Here is a 20,359-nt window from a genome sequence, read left to right as displayed (position 1 = left end):
AAATGTCAAAAACATTCCAAGCATTGTTTTGGTTGCAGACCTGTGTACTTTGTAGTCAGTATTTTGAGACTGGTGCACATAGCTGGCGGTATTGATGCAACTACACATTTTAACAAACAAATTATGTAAAATATGTAGTCAAAATTAAACCTAGAAATGAACTATGATTTCAAAGTCCTCACAACAAATTTGGAAAATATGCAGTACTTGGTTTCATATAATCACGAAACATGTGTGAAAAAGTATTCCAAAGTTACAAAATCCAAAAGTTTTATAATCTCGAAGCCCTTGAGACTAATATAAATTAAATTTTCTCCATGTGTAGCAAAATATAATTGCTGCTGGCAACATTGACAGTGGTGCAAGGGTCAGACCGAAGCAACTACATCAGGTCTCATGTGACTTCTTAGTTCTCTTCCAACTCCCAAATACAGGGAGGAACCTGGCAGTTCTAGAGGCATGTGGATTCTTCTTCAAGGAGGCTCGCTCATGTAATACCTTGCTTGGCATGCATGTTGCATAATTATATTAGGTGCAATTCCTTGTAGATGGGTTTCTGCTGGGTCTCGTGCAGGCCTCCGATTATAAATAAATGAAATCATAGACAAAACATTAAAGTTAATTTAAAACTGGACCACTTCACATGGACTGGCCCAATTCTGAAATCTGTATACCTCTCAGATGTAAGAGAAGACTAAAAATTTCAGTCAAAACTTTGTATACCTAATAGGATACCCAGGCTACCAAAAGTATCTGCCACTTGTGATTATTAAATTCATACCAGGTAGACTTTAGCCACTATTGATATATCTGTATCACCTTTACCCTAACATCCAGGTTCAGACCTAGGATTATGATTTTGTAGCACATCATGTGAGCCATTACACCACATATATGTATTTGTGAAGGCTCAGAGTACACTTTGTCTTTCAATCCAGAATTGTTTCTCTTTCTTCTTATCAGTATATTTTATGTTCAAAAGAAATTCTTCAATATCATAATTAATGAAGTTCTCTTCATAACATTTCATTTGTACATTTTCAAGTACAAAATATTACAATGTAACAATGGCTAATTCATACATGTACAAGAGATTGACTCTATTAATCCCCTTAATGTTTATTAATATAGTTATTTATATCTGTCCGCAATGCTGTATTGTAGCCTTTGTGTGTTCACAAAATATCTTCTGAGATCTATTTCCTTTCTCTTTTGCCAGTAAGCATTTTACTAAACCTCAAAGTGGAAAGATGATATTCCACCAACTAGGTTAATTTACATAAAGCATCCCTCCCAGCTATCCCACGCTTCAATGAACAAATTCCACTTCAAGCACTGTATATCACAAATAATTATGTAAGTCCATAGAAAGGCAATATCATGACTTACGTGACAAAGGGGTTAAGTTCTATTTTTCTGATTTACTAGTGTGAAAAGAATCAGACAAGTGGGAATGTTTGCATAAATCATGTTCACAAGCTACTTCTATTCTATTGCACTTGTATAACAAAAACAACCATAATTATTATTATTTTTCTGGATAGAATGTGTTTCTAAATCTTGTCACATCTCTGATCATCTCATGTATCTTTATTATCCGTATAGCTCCTTTAAAAATGTAGATTAATGTCATTATTATTCATGTCTTTTCATGTATATTTGCTTAGTTGGAAGGTTATATATTATAAACTGTAAACAAACAAGCATTTGCAGTCAGCATAGTGTCATAATTTTTTCCCTTAGTAGAATGAAGAAGGAAAGATATGTTATAATTCATGTATTTGTCGAAGTGCTAAATTATAAGACTACATAAATCCATATTTCTTGGGGTGCTCAAGCTCACACAAGCTGTTATAATTATAAAGTCAATCAACACACTTTGAAATGTGCACAGTTGCTTTGTCCTTGTAGTAAAAAAAAATATATATTTTCAGTATAATATATATTCAAAATTGAAAAAAAAAAAACAATTTAGAGCTACTTCACAACACTAGTTAATGCGCTAATTTACTATAACTTCCATTTTATTACTACCCTGATCCATTATCACTTCTACACTTGCAGATCACATCACTCAATATAAATGTTTACAAGTCAAGCTCCTGTTTTTGAAGTGAGTACACAAGTGTTTTGTAAATACAATTTTAACACGCTGCACCACAAACCAGATATGAAGACAGGTAATACATCTAGTCCCATGTAAGTCACAAAATCCACCACAAATGCAAAAAACTGGGTGGATTATATACCTGGAAGCAAGCATGATGGATTGAAGCATTTTGAAATGCTTTTTGTAAACCCTGCATTGTATTTGCTATTCTACAAAGATATACTATACTTGTGCCACAGCAGTAAACAAAGGAATATACTATCACAGCTAAAATTATTACTGGCATACAAGTGAAGAATAATTGAAAAGTGGAAAGCACAGATTCATTATCCACTATGGGAGTCCTACTTAGATAAAACTAAAATACTAACATTTTCCATAAATTATGTACTATAATCCTAAAGGAATTTGACTTCTTTGCAAAATGTTGTACCTCTTCCAGAGTAACTACAAGTTTGAAGCATAAAAGAAAAGTGTTTATGATAGTTTATTGTTCTGCTCTCTCTCATCAAATGAAATGAGAACAGAAAATTAAGTTTAGAAAACAATTATTCAAATAAACAAATATACAAAAACAACTTACAAACATCTCAAATATTTCACATGACAATTCTGTGAAAAAGTTTAAAGTTTCTTTTAGCCCACTTTATGCAGAGATAGGCTAATTGAGACTGGACCTATAGTTTAAAGAGACATCCATAATACTATGTGCCTTCACTGGGTATTGAACCTGGGACACCTAACTACAAGATGATTATGTTGCCACCATGCAATCGGGAAGACCCATTACTATTGCAACTTTCAAGCATTCTGTACTAGAAACTAGATAATCACAATTTAGAGGTGGTCCATTTCATAATGATCAGGCCTTATTCCAAGGCTCCCTGTTCACATGACCACACAGATAATATTGATGCATTATACCTTGTAATCGTTGAGATGTATTATTTTTGGTTCCATATTAATTATACATTTTTTTCCAATCTGCGATATCCAGAAAATAATAAAATTTACTAAAAACGAAGAGTGGTTTTGAGCAACTTTTTAGTGAACTTGAACTTCAGAGATGGTTGTAACTTCAAACAGGCATGATTTGAAATATTTCCTGAGCAGAACTTACAAAAAGCTCATTTAAATACAACATGTAGAATGTTCTCTACTACCGAAAATGCCATACAAGGATCGTTTGAAAAGTTCTTAGAATGACCGACAGATGCTGAAGCTATAGGCATCTCAGGTGAATGCACATCAGTAGAGTCCCCCATCCTTCAAGGGAGTGTGTACACAGTATCGCCAGAGTACCTTCATTTGTTTTGTGCTGAGAGGCAGGAACAGCAGAGCAGGTGTAAGTGAAGGGTAAAATGGAGAAAATTGAGCACTGTGCAGTGATAAAGTACTTCGTGAAAAAGAGAATGAAGACAACAGAAATTCATGCCGATATGAAGAACAGTTTAGCGGACTCTGCTCCTTCATTTGCCACTGTGTCAAAATGGACTACCGAGTTTAAACATAGACGTGAGAGCTTAGAAGATGACTCACGTAGTGGAAGGCCTAAATCAGCTCTGTCGGCAGAAATGATTGAAAAGGTCCATGATATTGTAGATGGCTGGGGATGCGGGTGCAGAACGTTTGCTTCCTAGTGTACTTCTCGTCCGGTTTCCTCAGTCTCCTGGAATGCTCCGACTTGCAGAGGAGAATTCCACAGGAAACGGAGGTTGTAAAGTACAGCGGAACTGGCTACTATTTAAGCGAAGGGTGCCTTGTCACCAGGGCCTTATTTCAGTTGTAATCAGTTGGTGGATCATTGATAGTAGCAGCCAGTGCCGCCGCCAGGAAGCAGAGGTAAGTGCTGGCGCATCCCTCAGCCAACTACCCTTCTCCTCCTACTCTTATTTTGTTAGCTCAGTAAACGGTAAAACATCATCTGACCTTATCTCATTTCTCCCGAAATAAGTGCCCTATTAAAATGGTAAAGTAGACGATTTAAGTGGTGGAGGCACCGGGCATCGATCCCGGTACCTCTCGCAAGCCAAGCGAGGTTTAAGATATGGTGTTGGAGGACAGTCATCTGAAGGTGTGTGAAGTTGCTGAAGCTATAGACATCTCAGGTGAATGGGTGTTTCATATTTTGACGGAAGAAATGGGGATGAGAAAAATGTCTGCAAGATGGGTGCTGCATCGGTTAACAGTTGATAAGAAGCGAATGCAGATCCAAGTGTCCATGAACGTCTGGTCCATTTTAAGAACAACACAACAGATTTTGTGCAAAGATTCACAACTACAGATGAAACGGGAATACATTACTACATGCCAGAGACAAAAGTACAATCAAAACATAATGATTCACAACCACCAAAGAAGGCTAAAATAGGGAAAAATCATGGAGTCGATTTTTTGGGATGCGAAGGGGATCCCGTTGATAGATTATCTCCCAACTGGATCCACCATCAATAGACAGTACTATGCTAACCTTCTTTACCAACAGACACAAAAATTCGTGCAAAAAGAACAGGATTGAAGAAGAAAAGAATCATCATGCACCAGGACAATGCCCGCCCACACACGTGTGTTGTTTCAATGGCAAAAATCAACAAATTAAAGTACAATTTGCTGCCACACCCCCTTATCTGCTTGACCTGGCACCCTCAGACCTTCATCTCATCCTACAGCTTAAAAAATTCCTTGGTGCAAAGCGATTTTCATCACATGAAGACGTGAAAGCAGCAGTAAAGGACTAATTTGCAAGCCTTGAGGAATCTGCATTTCGTGATGGGGTTGTAATGCTGGAACATTGCTTGATGAAGTGCATTGATCTCAGGAGAGACTATGTAGAAAAATAAAACCAAATTCAACAGGTAACTGTGTTTTTTCTTTGTCATTCTTAGAACTTTTCAAATGACCCTTGTATGTTCAGATTTACTTTGCTGTAATATCGACAAGCAGAGAATTCAATTTGAAATCAAAAGCACTTTCATTACATGTAATATGAAATAGGAAGAAATAGAATTATGGCTAGACACATGTGGGCCATGTTGCAATTCAGCAGTTAGTAGGCCCATGCAGTAAGTGCTGATGCGGAATTGTGAGCAAATTCATTGCATCTTGTGGTGCTGTATTCGAGATTTGAGTCAACCACTTTCATTTCAACAAACTACTAAAAGTACAAGCCATTCACTATAATGTGCATGAGACTGAATAAGTTTAAAAAAATTATTTACATGCTCTAATTTTCAGTTTGAATTTTCATTGCTCATTTAACTAATTATGCTGTTAAAATTTGCTCTTTAATTGTATCTTTGGAAAAATAGAATTATTGTAAGAATTATAGATGTTATTTCTATTATTCATAATAATATATTTTATTGATGAAAGCTTTGAGCTGGTGATAATACTTGTTATTGGAAGGAGTAATACGATTTCTACATCATATTGTGGTTTGTTACTTTCACTACAATTTTCCAAGCTTACATCAACATTCTTTTTCTACAAAAAATTAATGTATTTTTCAAATGTATCTTATTTGGCAAATAAGTCGTTTGATCAGTACTCATTATTATTATTGATTATTGTTGTTGTTATTTGGCCCAAGATTCTGTTCTTCCTGCTCTTGTCAAATAATGATCTTTCTAGGAGAAATCATGCAGCATGTTGGAGAAAAACTTGGCTTACAACTTTGATTACTTTTAACACTGGAATTGTGAATTGTAAATAACAATATAACTTTATAACCTGCTTTACTGTCCTTTTATTTATACCACTGAGACATTTAGTGGTTACCTTCACTGGTTGCAGTGTGAAGTATCTTACGACTTGCATATAAAATCATGGACTCATCTTCACATACAAAAATAAATGCATTCTAAGCAAGTATTTTCTAATGTCAAGTTCACTTTGCCAAGAGAAAAACTTTTGGCATTGGGTGGAAGCTGCAACAATTGTACTTTCCCTGTGCCACAAGTTTGTAACACATCAGTGAGCAACTACCTTCATGGAAAAATAAAGAGAGGATGAAATTGAAAAAAAAAAACAAAAAACAATTGTATGTTGATTTTGGTCATTTGTAAGGAGACAAAAATAGTTTGAAAAGGTAATTTGAGATCTCTAATTTGCATTTTTCAGATTGGAAACATTCGTTTTCATATAGGAGATCCAATTATCTCAGCTTTCACCCTAATGCCTAAAAGGTATTCACTGCAAAACGATGAAATATTTCTTAGTTTTAGATAAAGGTGAAAAGGGCTTGTCTGTAAGTTGTGTATGGGGGATGGTTTTAAAAGTAATGTCTTGAACTTTAACCATCAGAAGTTCAAGTTGCTAAAAAAAAAGTGGTTCAAAACTGCATTTCTCTTCAAATATTGTGTTAATTTCTGAACATTTAATAGAATAAAAAAATATATCTATAAATGAACAGCACAGTGTACATCAGGAGTCAATCATTATGAAATGGATAGTCAGTATTTTCAATAAGAAAATAAAGTCAAAGTGAGCTTCTGTATGGTTTTGGTCTTGACCCTAAGCCTCTATGTTTCAGTTGAGTTTCCAGAACCTTCCTCAAAAGTTTTTTTTTTTTTCTTTTCAGAAATTTAAAACATTAAAATTATCTAAATAAATGGGTTTTAAAAAGGATAAAAGGGTTAAAATAGGAATGCGTCATATCATGAATAAGAAGTACAGTGAAGAATGCTCTGTCCTTGAAACATCAAGGATTAAGACCAGGACCAAAACCACATCTAAGCAAATTTTACCTTTATTTTCTTATTGTGGAACGGTGGTTATATGGACATTCAAGAAAGTAATTCAACTGTCCTCCTGAAATTATAAATAAGGATGGCAAAAGAGCATGTACTATGAATATTTCCATTACCAAAGACAGTTTAGAGGGAATATGGTGTAAATTTGGTCCAAGAAGCAGAAGTCGAATGGAAGAATTATTAGAAGGAAAGTTTTGCATATTTATTAAGAAACAATGATTGTCTATGTATATTATAGGAACTTAAACCAGGATAATTCACCAAAACTTCAGATAAATTACCAAAACTGTTGTTGATAAAAATCAGATTGTCTGAAGACATTGTGAAAACAACCAAACAGCATTAGTCAATATGGAAATCTAAAGCAAATGCATATGCACCCACAAAACACATATCCATGTCTTGATAAGTTCTTTCTGGTGGAATTCTTCCTTCGTACTTGCATGAAATTCAACTGTTAATCATGTAATCATGGTTGCATGGGAAATAGGAAAAAGTTACCCTAAACAGTAATTACAGTACATTACTTGAAGACAAACAGTTCCCTTTTCAAGAAAATAAATAGTCATAGTCTTTGAATAATAAATTAAAAAATCACAATATTTTACAATTCTCAATAACAACACCTATTGGAGATCAATACGCAAAGCACCAGTGACCAAAATGCACTATTGTGTGGAAGACCAACTTCTATTTTTTGAAACAAGATACAGAACATAACCACACTATGCAAACTGCATCAGATGTTTGTGTCCATGATTTTTGAATTCCAAAATCCCACCTTGGATAGAACTTTAATACTGGCACTTGTACAGAATGGTTCTCTGATACACAAAATATGATTTATACAAAATTGTAAATAATTTTCTTGCTTGTGCTAAGTTCAGGTCATGACACTGAAAACAAATCAATCACACTAGTTTTTCCATCATCAGCTCCAAGCATATATTCGGATACAGATATATATAAGGCAACAGAAAGCCCAATTATACTTGCAATCACAGTATTTTTTTGGAATATTATGCATGTTGCAACACAAAGACCAAAGTAAGTAAGATAACGAGTCATTGTAACTTGGTTTTTACGTTGTGAATCCCTCTGATCTGGAAAAAATAGAGAAAATTCAATTGTGTCAGGTGTATAAACATACCAATGACCCAAGACTCAAACTACACTGATTAGCTTACATCCATCATGCCATGCTTCAAGAGAAGTGCAGGTTTTGCAATTATACATGGAAAGCAGTGGTGTGTGTAGAGAAAAATTAAGTCACATTTGTGTCATAATTTTAGTCCCATGCAAAACACTTACTTTGTATCATTAATACCGTGCGTCCATTTCGATCTGCAGCCGAGAGATCGGGAGAAGCGTGGCGGGCGGCGCTGACGGAGAAGCCGACATTTGCAGCCTGTAATGCCCGCTTATTTTTATAGACATATGCAGACATTTATATAAATATTGCAAAACGATCACTAACCTGTGTTATAACACGCAAAAGTTCTTCTGTAATTCATCCAAGTTCTGCTCTTATATACACAAATAAATACGCTATAGAAACGATGTTAAGAGCCACAGATAAAAAAGCATTTTAATCATGGTTTTGATCAGTAACGTCCTGCTTAAGTTTATATCCTTGAAAGAGTTTTGTGGCGATGGGAATCGTTTGGAGGTTTCGAATGTGCAACACTGTATCAGGATTACACTGCAGACGAAACTGATAAAAGTGAATGGTTTTCGTGAGCTTCCTCGCAATCCGAAATATCCAAGCTCGAGTTTTTTGTTCCTTCGCGGCTAGATTAAGAAAGAGCTGTGAATATAGTGGCGAGCAATGTAAACCAAGAGCGTGTTAATTTCGTATTGTGCGCAAGAGTGTTATTCTTGGTTACTTGCAGTTACTTGTTTGTGTTATTGTAGTGTGTATGTGTGACGTGTCAGTGAGACGATTGGAATGCCAGCCGCAAGATTCACGTTAGAACAAAGATTTTTTATGTATGACACGTACCTACGTGAAAACAAACTTGTGTAGAGACGTGTGTAGGTAATTTGTACAGAAATTCCCATGCGTTTCAACTCCACACAGAGATACGGTTAGATATCTTGTCCTTAAATTACGAGAAACTGTATCGTTAAATTTTAAAACACCTAAGCAAAAACAACGGATTCTAACCGAAGCAAAACTCGATGATATTGGTGCAGCGTTAGAACGTTCTCCAAACAAACCTCTACGCCGTGTTTCACAAGAGGTGGGCGTGTCAAAATCATCGGCACATACAGTCACTAAGCTACTAAAATTAAAACCATACTCTTATAACACAGGTTAGTGCTCGTTTTGCAATATTTATATAAATGTCTGCATATGTCCATAAAAATAAGTGGGCATTTCAGGCCGCAAATGTCGGCATCTCCATCAGTGCCGCCCGCCACGCTTCTCCCGATCTCTCGGCTGCAGATCGAAATGGACGTACGGTGTATATATATATATATATATATATTTCCATTTTATTTTATTTGCCTTAAAGTCCACTATATACACAGCATCTAATTAGTGTAAATTGAGAAATATATATTATTAGTTATAGAATGTACAAAACTGGCATGGTACTGGTCATATCCATTGTGTAAATATTTTAATTCTGGAGAAAAAGTAATGCATTACTTGCATGCATAGTTTGAACTAAACTAACATTTTTGGTAATTACGTACACTGCATATGTACAAATAACAAAAGTAATTTTTCCTCCTTCACGTACGTGTGTGAATCAGTTTGAATTAGGTAAATGTGTTCACTTCAAGAAGGAGCAAAACTTGTTTTAAAGAGAAATCCTTTACAATTCTCATTGAAGGAGGAAAAATTACTTTTGTTATTTGTACATATGCAGTGTACGTAATTACCAAAAATGTTAGTTTAGTTCAAACTATGCATGCAAGTAATGCATTACTTTTTCTCCAGAATTAAAATATTTACACAATGGATATGACCAGTACCATGCCAGTTTTGTACATTCTATAACTAATAATATATATTTCTCAATTTACACTAATTAGATGCTGTGTATATAGTGGACTTTAAGGCAAATAAAATGGAAATTTGACAGGTCATTGATTTGTAATGAATTTGAATTAAAATGTTCTGGGTGCGTCAGCACCAAGGCTATTTTGCACCCATCACACTATACGGGGTCCAGCCCCGTAACATAACAAAAATAAAAGCGTGTCTGAAAACTAAAATTTCCTTACCTTGGTTAAAAGCTGAGGCTAAAAAGGGCACTCAGCACAAACAAGGACAAAACACAGGACGACACAAAATTATACTGGCCATGGGGCCAGTCGCCAGAGCCTTGTTAGTCTGCAGTCCAGGGTGTACTGTGTGGAAGTGAGGTTGACTATTGGGTGCACTACATGGAAGTAGCACCCCTTACAACCCTTGATTTGTAATGAAAACGTAAAAGTATGGATTTGACTAATATTTTATTCAACTCAATTTTTTTTCTCAAACTCAACGCACATATTGCCATGTTTCATTTTACACATATCCAAGAATGACTGCTCACTGCACTGCAAATCAGTTATCAATAACAGATTTTGCCTCCTCAAAGATGGACTGCTGTGTGTTTCTGATTAAGAGTGTAGTGACAAACATTTGTTCATAAATGACATCATGTAAGTGTTTGAACGAGCCATCAAATTAGGGTAGTCTATGGGGCAAGTGGCCAAAATGAAGAATTCAGTATAATTTGGGGGTACTAATTTTCCTTATACCACAGTTACATGGTTATGAATGGATGCCAAAAAACCATGATAGCCATCTCAAAGTGGTAGCTAATAGAAATGGTGGCCAATCCAAGATGGCGGATGTTGACATTTGAAAAAATTACTATCTCTGAAACCAACGGGCCGATCTCAACGAACTTTTTTTTTAAATGAAAGCTTAATATGTGTTCTACATTTAATGATATCTTTACTTTTTTCGATAGGAGCAAACGTTAAGTACTTAATCACGGATTATTAAAAACAAATCATAATTTTTACTATTAATTTTATATTTATCATTAATTTATTAATAATCTAGGCATTGGAGAAGAAAATGTTCCAAACAAACATTGTAGCGTAAATGCTTATCTTTCATTTGACATATTACACTTTTTGGTTTTCACCTTAGAATTCATATAAAACAAATGAATTATGTAGTGTGTGCATTGAATTCTTCTAGCAGCATGTGTCCTTAGTCTTATTTAATTACATGTATTGTAACTGGCATTGAATATTGAATAGTATATTATTGCTATATACATACAATCATATTTAATAATAATAATAATCATAATTGATATTAGTATTGTTATTATTATTATTAATAATAATAACAGTAATAGTTGTTTTTGTTGTTATAGTATTAACTAGTCATTAATTTTGTTTAATTGTTACCGATGTTCATGGAAGAATGTTATTGATTGCAACATGTCAAATTAAAGATAAGCGTTTACGCTACAATGTTTGTTCGGAACATTTTCTTCTCCAATGCCTAGATTATTAATAAATTAATGATAAATATAAAATTAATAGTAAAAATCATGATTTGTTTTTACTAATCCGTGATTAACTACTTAACAGTTGCTCCTATCGAAAAAGTAAAGATAACATTAAATATAGAACATATATTATGCTTTCATTTAAATAAAAAGTTCTTTGAGATCGGGCCGTTGGTTTCAGTGATAGTGTCATTTTTTCAAATGTCAACATCTGCCATCTTGGATTGGCCACCATTTCTATTAGCTACCACTTTGAGATGGCAATCATGGTTTTTTGGCATCCATTCATAACCGTGTAACTGTGATATAAAGGAAAATGAGTACCCCCAAATTATACCAACATCTTGGCTGGCCCATTGACTAGGGTGGCAGCAGAGTCAAGTCCAAAAGGCAGGTGTTTGTTCAAATAAAGTGTACAATTGTTAATATTGGCCATGTGATGGGGAGGCAATGAGGCATCTGGGCACCCAGTGGGCACTCCATAGTCTGGATGCATGAAATTTTGCAGTAGAACATGCAACACAATTTCACTCAAAACATTATATCAAATTATACTAAATATATCTCTGAACAAATATTAAGTATTACTTACTGTAAAAATGTTACACTTAAAAAGGTTAAATTATATCACACTATATCAGCAATCAAAAAAAAAAAAAAGATGTGAAAGATACTCACCTACACAGAAGCCATCTTTAAGATCATATCCATCAGCACATTTATCACACATATCTGGTCCGTCCCCAGAACAACCATCACAAGAAGGATCACAACCTACAACATGGAATACAATGGAGATTATAAACTACAATTTCTTCCTAAGCTATTAATACAAATAATTATTGCATTAGCTACTGAGGTATAAAAGGCAAGTAATAGTCTGTTTTACCATTACCGACAGCTAAAGATCAATGCTGTTTTTGATACTTGTTTTCAGGTAGCTCCTCAATTATCATGGTGATGGGTCAACAATAAAATTTTGGGGGCCCCACTTGCAATCATCCCAAACTCTGCTCAGATCAAAGACATATTCATTTATGTGAAAGCTCATAATGCAAAATAAATGTTATGACAAAATTATGAACAGCAGAAGTTATCTTACACCAACACATACAAATAAAGGGGGCAGGGAAATCAGCTCCATTTCATTCAAAATATCTTTATGCATTGTTATAATACATATTAAACTTAGTTAATCCCACAATAGAGCTGTCCTTACAGTTGTTGTTAACAATGACTGCATATACTGAATTGAAACTGTCTACACAACTGGGATAGTTTTTACCAATGCCTACAATTTTCCATTAAACAAGTATAAGATTGTCTTACCTTGTGGCTAAATTCTAATCTTACTAAGCATGTAATTCTGTTTCTTCATTTAAGAAGTGATACCATAGTAAAGCAAAACTATCTCCTCAAATCAAACTCAAGAACAGTAGCGACACCAGAATGTCTTTGCATAGGAGAGGCCCGAGTTGCAAGTGGGGGTTACATACGAGGGGTATTTACAAATGATTTAGACTTTAGCTGGTATTCAAACCCCGGAATAGGCAAGCCAGCGACAATACAGTAGTCTGAAAGAGTTGACCTTGAAGAGTGAATAATGATGAGGCCAATAGATATCAGGAGTAGTGAGCCTATCACGCCATTTTATGAGCAACCTGCGTGGCATCACTGACAGATCGTGGAGTGTGATCATCACGGGCAGAGGTGGACAAACGACAATGGTCTTCTGGGATGGTGGATTGGCTCCCGCCGAACATTAGCATCAACAGCGATGTGTATTGTGTTTCTCTACAGAAGTTGTGTCACCAGATACAGCAGTATCGCAAGGGAAATTGAGTCAAGAACGTCCTGTTGCTTCATGACAATGCTCGTATGCATGTGGTGGGGAAGTTACGGGGTGGCCTTGTTCAGGCCAGGCGGTGTGGTTGCACTCATGCTGATATGTAGGCCCTCCCATCTCTTGCAAACTGAGGTGTTGGCTGATTGGGGTAAGAGATGGATATTCACTACCTAGAAGCAGTCATTGAAAGGGATATATTGTGGTGGTTGGTATGAACAGCAACAGTGAAGTCCAGGTTGTGGGTGGAGGAGTGGTGGTTATTGATTCTGAGGTTGAGGGCAGTTGATGCTTCCCCCAGGCAAAAGTCACCACAGATGTTGCAGATGAGGATGTAAATCAGGTTTCAGGTGTGGCAGGTTCCTTTAGGGTGGAGGTTAAATTTGCCAGTGGCCATGAGCACCTGGAGGGTGTGAGAGGTGATGAGAATGGGGCAGGTTTAGTACCTAGGATGGTTGCATTTGTGGGTCGGGGGATGTTGGTTGTGTGGTAAAGGAGTGTTGTGGACTAGGATGTTTTGGAGGTTGGGGGTTGCATTTGAAAACCACTCTGGGCTTGTCGGGAAAGATGTTTTTGGTTTCAGGATCACTGTGGAGAATTGGGAGAAGAGAGCGTAGTGTGTGCGTGATTTTGTTGGGGTGGGGGTGATGAGTGCAAGTGGGTTGGTGGCAGGTTTCTTGGTGGTGGTGTGTGAGGCAGCTCGAGATATTTGTTTGGTGACCAGGGTGGAGGGATATCCATGGTTGACCACGGCTTGGTGCAGGCGGAGGTTGTAATTCTGACAGGAGGTGGGTGAAGTGTTAAGGTGCTGTCCCCTGAGGGCCAGGGAGAATGGAATAGCTTTCTTGGTGTGGAACGGGTGGGAGCTGGAGAAGTGTAGGTATTGCATGTGGTAGGTGGGTTTTATGTGGATTGAGATTTCCAGATGTCCTTCCTTGATGTGCATATCCACATCCAGGAAGGTGATCTGCTTGGGAGAGTGGGTCCAGGTGAACTTTATGGAACGGAAGTGGTTTGAGTTGGTTCAGGAAGGCTGATAGGGATGGTTCTCCACGTGTCCAGAGCATGAAGATGTCATCGATGAAGCAGAGCCAGAGGACGAGTTTGAGGGGTTGAGTCTCCAGGAACTCTTGTTCAAGTTTGCCCATGCAAAGGTTTGCGTAGGATGGAGCCATTCTGGTACCCATGGCTGTACCTCGGATCTGTAGGAAATGTTGGGTTTTCAAAGGTGAAATTGTTACATGTGAGGACAAGGTGGACTAGGTGGGTCAGGAAGTTGGTGTTGGGGTTGTGAGGTTTGGGTCTGCTATTGAGAAGGCCATGGAGTGGGGTGTGTTGGTGTAAAGGGGGGTGATGTCAATGGTTGCAAGGATGGTGTTTGGGGGAGATGGTGGAAAGGTGATGATTTTCTGGAGGAAGTGTTTTGGTGTCACGGAGGTGGGAGGGCAGAGCTTTCACAAGAGACTGGAGGTGGAAGTCAAGAAGGGCTGAGATTTTTTTGGTAGGTGAGTTGTAGCTGGACACAATGGGTCAGGGTTGCCAGATTTGTGAATTTTGGGCAGTTGGTGGAAGGTGGGGGGTGCGGGGGTTTTCTGGAATGAGCATGGCTATGGTAGAAGCTGTCAGGCCCCTGTGATGGGTTTGTAGGTGGAAGAGTCAGCCAGCTAGTGAGTGGTCTCTGCCAGGTGAGAGTTCAAGATCACCGTGGTGGACCCTTGTCAGTTGGGAGGATGTTGATGTTATGGTTGTTGTGGAGATCTAGGAGAGCTTTCTGTTGGATGGGGTTGAGGTTAGGTTGATTGTGGAAATCATTTAGGAATGAGCTGTCAGAGGTGGTAATGATGGCGGTGATATCAGGGTTTTCTTACATACTTCCACTTCTTCAATCAAGTGACTTTGGTATACCCGTCATTAGGAGGAAGATCAGAAAAATTACCAGCATTAGGAGGAACTTTTTCATTGTGAGGTATTTTTGGCAGTTCCTAGGAATGAGAGAGCACATTATTTAATATTATGGCTGAACAGGCAAAGGAAAATTTAATGTCGTGGTATTAATCGACGAAGGGGACCAAGATTTACATTTTGATAGAACCATGTCCTACAATTGTACTGGGAGTTATGCTACAAAACAGTGCAGTTTTTCTGGTTCCTCTTTTCGGGGCATAGTACCTGTATGTGTGTATCAGGTGTTTATGGGTTCCTCTCAACGGGGTTCTGTGCATATCACCTGCACACAACTTATGTCGTTCGAGCGATGCCAGACACTACGGTGTGTGAAAAAATTTGGAATGACATCAGCGGAGACGTCAAGGCAGAGCGAGGGAGCTTGTGGGGGTGGGGGCCTGCAGTTGCAGAGAACAGCGTTGTCAGATCTCCCCTCCACTTACATGACTCAGCATTTTTCACTGACTGATCTGAAAGTTGTGTTGTCCAGTGTTGCATAACTTGCAACACTGGAGAATGCATCATTGCTACATCATTGCCTACATGGGAAATGTTAACAGTGATTCACGATTGCATTCTGAGAGGGTTCCTTGTGTGATAGTAGTCATATTTAATATATCGGTTTGAGCTTGGGCAATTGTGTCTCGTATTTCTTGGAAAAGATATATATCAAGGAAGAATTGTAGCAATCTACCCAAGGCCATGCATGAGCAAGCAAAGAATATTGTAGGAAATGCTTGTACATTTCCTCATCTAGAAAGCAAACTAGCAGGATTCCTTCATGTATTAATTAACAAAATATGCAACCAGGGTTCCTATGCTAGAATACTGGAAATGACTGCACTTAATCTAACTAAAGCACAAAAACCAGATACAGGACCATATAGTACAAAAACAACATACATATTTCCGTTCTTAATTGTGGTCTAACTATTAGTTTTCTCCGGCTACTCCACTCATTAAAAATTTGCATCTCCTCCTCTGTAGTGACAGTGGCGTATTAGAGCATACGACTTCAACCTCCTTCCCGAAATACCATCTACCCTTAAAATATTTCCTTCATCACTAGATCTATGCATATGTTCAAAAATGGCAAAATACGTAGTTAAACATTAAAAAGAATGGGGTCTACACTAAAATTTCATATTTTTTTTTCATAATACTTGGCTTTAAAGTAAAGAATTCACACCAAACCAACAGGCAACATGTGTTGCTTCAGGATTTCACCAATCAAACGCAGGGATTTGCAGCCTATCATGCCTGCCACTACGTTGTGAAATGTTGCTACAGATTGATGCATTTCCAATCGACATATATCATTTGCACTTGCTGCTTTGAAGTGAAATCCATGTGTTGCTTGACGTTTCGGTCTGAAAGCTACAGGCGACAAGCAACACGGAGATATCAAGCAGCTTTCAGACCAAAGCGACACACAACACATGACGCTTTGGAATTAGTCTATCAACATCAACGTTCCACACCTTAGTGGTAGATCCAGAAGACTGAGTTCGACTGGTGAAATTCTCAAGCACCACGTGTCTCATCGATGTGAAATCTCCCAATGAGAAAAGAGCCCAGTTTGAGCAACATGTAAAAGCTTACTAAAGCAAAATATACACCGCGCATACGTGAAAAGAGTCAATTTGATGCAAGGTCCAAGCGACATGGTGATTTCACACCCAAGTGACAAGTGACACGAGATCCTTCAATCTAATGCAAACATTCATTGTGCATGTGGGAACAACAGAAACAGGCGACACGATGCACCGTATTGAGAACATAGTCCAGTCAAAGCTACAAATGCAGCTTATAGGCCTCCCCGATGGTGCAGTGGTAGTGTCGTCGCCTTGTAATCAAGAGGTCCCAAGTTTGATACCCGGTGCAGGTACATGGTGGTTCGGATCCCACTTTAAACTGTAGGTCCAGTCCAGATTAGCCTTACTGTGCACAAAGTGGACTTAAAACACGAACTCAATCAAATTTTTTAAATGTCTTGTACATACTAAAACCGAGCAAAAATGAAACAAGTCGCTAGTATTGATTGATTGATTGATTGAGTTGGAGTTCTAAGTCCACTTTATGCACTGTAAGGCTGGACCTATAGTTTAAAAGGGGATCCGAACCACTATGTACCTCCATCGGGTATCGAACCCAGGACCCCTTTTGCTAGTATTATCCACTTTCATTGGCATATTATTGGCATTTCATTTTGAACATCGCGCTCCTAAATTTCATTCCACACCCCCTCAGCACTTCTATATGATTAATTCTGGCAACACACCAAGATTTACAGTTGTGGTTTTCCCTCCGTTGGGGACAACAAGGACGTTTAAGAAAAAATAACACAATAATAATCAGTTGTGTTTATATACGTACATATACGTATATAATTTCTATCCCCTTGTACTGCTAGGAATTGAGTACAATGTAAGTGACAGCTGTGAAGAGATTAAGGGGAATGTGCGAAGTTACTAAACCAAGAATATGTGCATGATAAATTACTATTGTTTTTGCATCCTTAGTTTACCAATAACTTCTTTCCTTTTCTTGCAACATATGATTTTTACTTCAAGAAAGTGTGTGTGTGGGCCTCCCTGATGGTGCATGGTAGTGTCATCGTCGCCTTGTAATCAAGGGGTCTAGGGTTCAATACCTGGTGGAAACACATAGTTCATCGGATTCCACTTTAAAATGTAGGTCCAGTCCCGATTAGTCTTTCTGTGCATAATGTGGACTTAAAACAACAATTCAATTCAATTATAATGAATGCTCTCATTATAATTTATTAATCCTAATTATTATGCATTGAAATATATATTGATACAATCAACTCTTTAAAATGCTGAAAATTGTTATTGGAAATGTTAATAGATCGAAGAAACAGGTGTATATAATTTTACTCTTTCTGTTTAAAGTAATCGAATTTTGAAGGAAAATGTAACTCACTTCCCCTTTTGTTATCTAGTGTCTAGTGGAGTGACTACTAATCCTGACAACAAATTCAATGAGTTCACGATATTTATCCTGGTCAGGGTGTGGCTGTCTTTAGTTTGTGTTTCTTTTATCATATTTTTCATAATTCATCCTCATTGCTGCAATTAACATGTATACATATAATTCTGACCATAAATAGCAAAATGCAAGTAAAAACTTATTGATATTACGATTTTCTTCGCTCAAAATTGCGGACATACATACGCCTATTTATAGGCTCCTGTTGTCTGCAAGAAAAAATCTGGAATTTTATTAAATTTCTTGCCGCGTCTCATCTGGCTTGAAATTTATTACTTCACAAGAAAATCTGAACAACTGTACTATCTTGCATTACAAGCTATAAAAGTAAGTAAATTCATCAAAAACTTTCACAAATCATGTTTTAATACTGTGATAAAAAGAATAGTGTATTGAAAGTGCATGGGTGTGGTTTGCGGAGGATGCGGAGGGTGTCTTCTTAAAGGAATCATTATCGTAAAATCTGAGGATTTCCGCCAAAGTCATTTAAATGTTTTTAATGAAAGAATAGACCTACAGTATCCATACGTCTGAATTACTGACTCTACAGTGGCTTTTGTGATAGTTCAACGGTTTGAGAGTTTTGATAGGTATTGATTGTGCCAAGCTGGCACTGGCATACCCGTGTAGTTGATGGGAGTTATGACCCCATATTTAAACAAAAAATAAGTCTAGTACATGAGAAGATGGCAAAATTTTAGCTAAGAAGAATAAGCGATAAGCGTAAATTACACTCCCGCAACACCCGTCTTGCGAGGAGGGGGGGCACAAGCTTCAGGGGTGCATTAAGAATGATAGATTAAGAAAGACCGATAGTTCACAAAGTTTTCTTTTCGGAAGTGCAATCTTTTCCTGTACAGTGGGATACATGGGTATTGCAACGATGGCATAGTGGTATAGTCATCGCCTTGTAATCAAGTGGTCCCAGGTTCGATACCCGGTGCAAGCACACGTAGTTGGGATCCCACTTTAAACTATATGTTTAGTCCCGATTAGCCCTCATGTGCACCAAATTCAGTATTACCAAGCAAATTGTCCATTGCCATCGCATTGAAACAAGACATCAAACAAGCTGCTGACAACTTCCACACCAGCAGACATTAAGAGCACGAAGGATGCAAGAGACAAAATCATGAAAATTGCTATGGACAATTTGCCGATCAGTACTTGTGCACCCCATTGTACAACCCATACTATATGATACACATTGTTAGTAGGGATGGCGACAAATTTTCTGATTCAAAAACAGGGATCCAAAATTCGAGTACCCCTATCCTAGAATTAATCTTTACTGTTTACTGGCAGTAATGAATGCATGCTGCTGGAATAACATTGATTAAATTCAAAATTTGCTCTTCATCCAAACATTCTAGTAGAGTCAAATTGAATATTTATTTAAACTTTTTTGTAAAGGCTGAGAGGTTATGTAGTAATGCCGAGGAAAAAGAAGAGGAAATATCATGGATAATAGAGGTAGGACTGAAGAATGGGTACTCCGAATATGAAATGAATGTGTTAGCCAGAAGAGCGAGGAAGAATATCGCGAAGGAGAACTCCGATTTCGATAGCAGGTTAGGAAAGGAGAAATTTGAGGAGGGAGGGTTAAATAGTAAAGTTCACTATGTTGGGATCCCGTACTGGAAAGGACTTACGGAGAAACTTGAAAAGACAGTGAAAAAGTATGGTGTGAAATGCTGGACGAAAGCCTTTAGAAATATTGAAAAGAATTTCACAGATTATAAGAGGGGGGTAAAAATCCAAAGTAACCCAAATGAACAAAAAGGGGTTTATAAGATCAAGTGCGATTGCGGTATGGAATATATTGGACAGACAGGCAGAAACATGCATGTTAGATGGGGGGAAGACAATAAGAATATTAAGGAAAGTGATCCGAAAACGGTGCTTGCAGAGCACATAATAAACAGTGGGCATAGAATCATAAAAAGGGAGGTTATCAAAAGAAGTAACAGTAAATTGGATAGGAATGTATACGAAACGGCACTTATTTGTGCGGGAAACAGGAATAAACTGAACCGAGACGACTGCAATTTGGATATGTATGGATTAGCTTTTTTTAAAAAAAGTGGGACAATATGTGTGACAAAAATGCCCCGATAGGCTTCCATGTCACCCCGGAGGTACAGAAAGCAGCCGAAGTGGAACGCGAATC

The 20,359-nt window shown here is 37.4% G+C and overlaps 1 protein-coding gene across 3 annotated transcripts in view; it reads right to left on the bottom strand.

The window, feature by feature from the left end:
* Creld (Cysteine rich with EGF like domains) overlaps positions 1–20,359 on the bottom strand; it is a 134,575-nt gene that overhangs the window by 12,695 nt on the left and 101,521 nt on the right. For 2 of the 3 annotated variants that reach the window (XM_083117255.1, XM_083117254.1), the window contains exons 7-8: positions 12,069–12,164; positions 1,780–7,964 (exon numbers count right to left, since the gene is read on the bottom strand). In XM_083117255.1, coding sequence (XP_082973381.1) covers positions 7,750–7,964; positions 12,069–12,164 — 311 coding nt within the window. In that variant the 3' untranslated portion in view covers positions 1,780–7,749. Of the gene's footprint in view, positions 1–1,779; positions 7,965–12,068; positions 12,165–20,359 lie in introns of those variants that run through there. The other variant, XM_083117256.1, reaches the window with a different exon arrangement.

Source organism: Lepisma saccharinum, chromosome 2 (genome assembly GCF_977018435.1).
Source record: "Lepisma saccharinum chromosome 2, izLepSacc3.1, whole genome shotgun sequence".
NCBI lineage: Eukaryota > Metazoa > Arthropoda > Insecta > Zygentoma > Lepismatidae > Lepisma > Lepisma saccharinum.
Note: the sequence above shows the minus strand (reverse complement) of the source record. Positions and strands in the feature narration are given on the sequence as shown.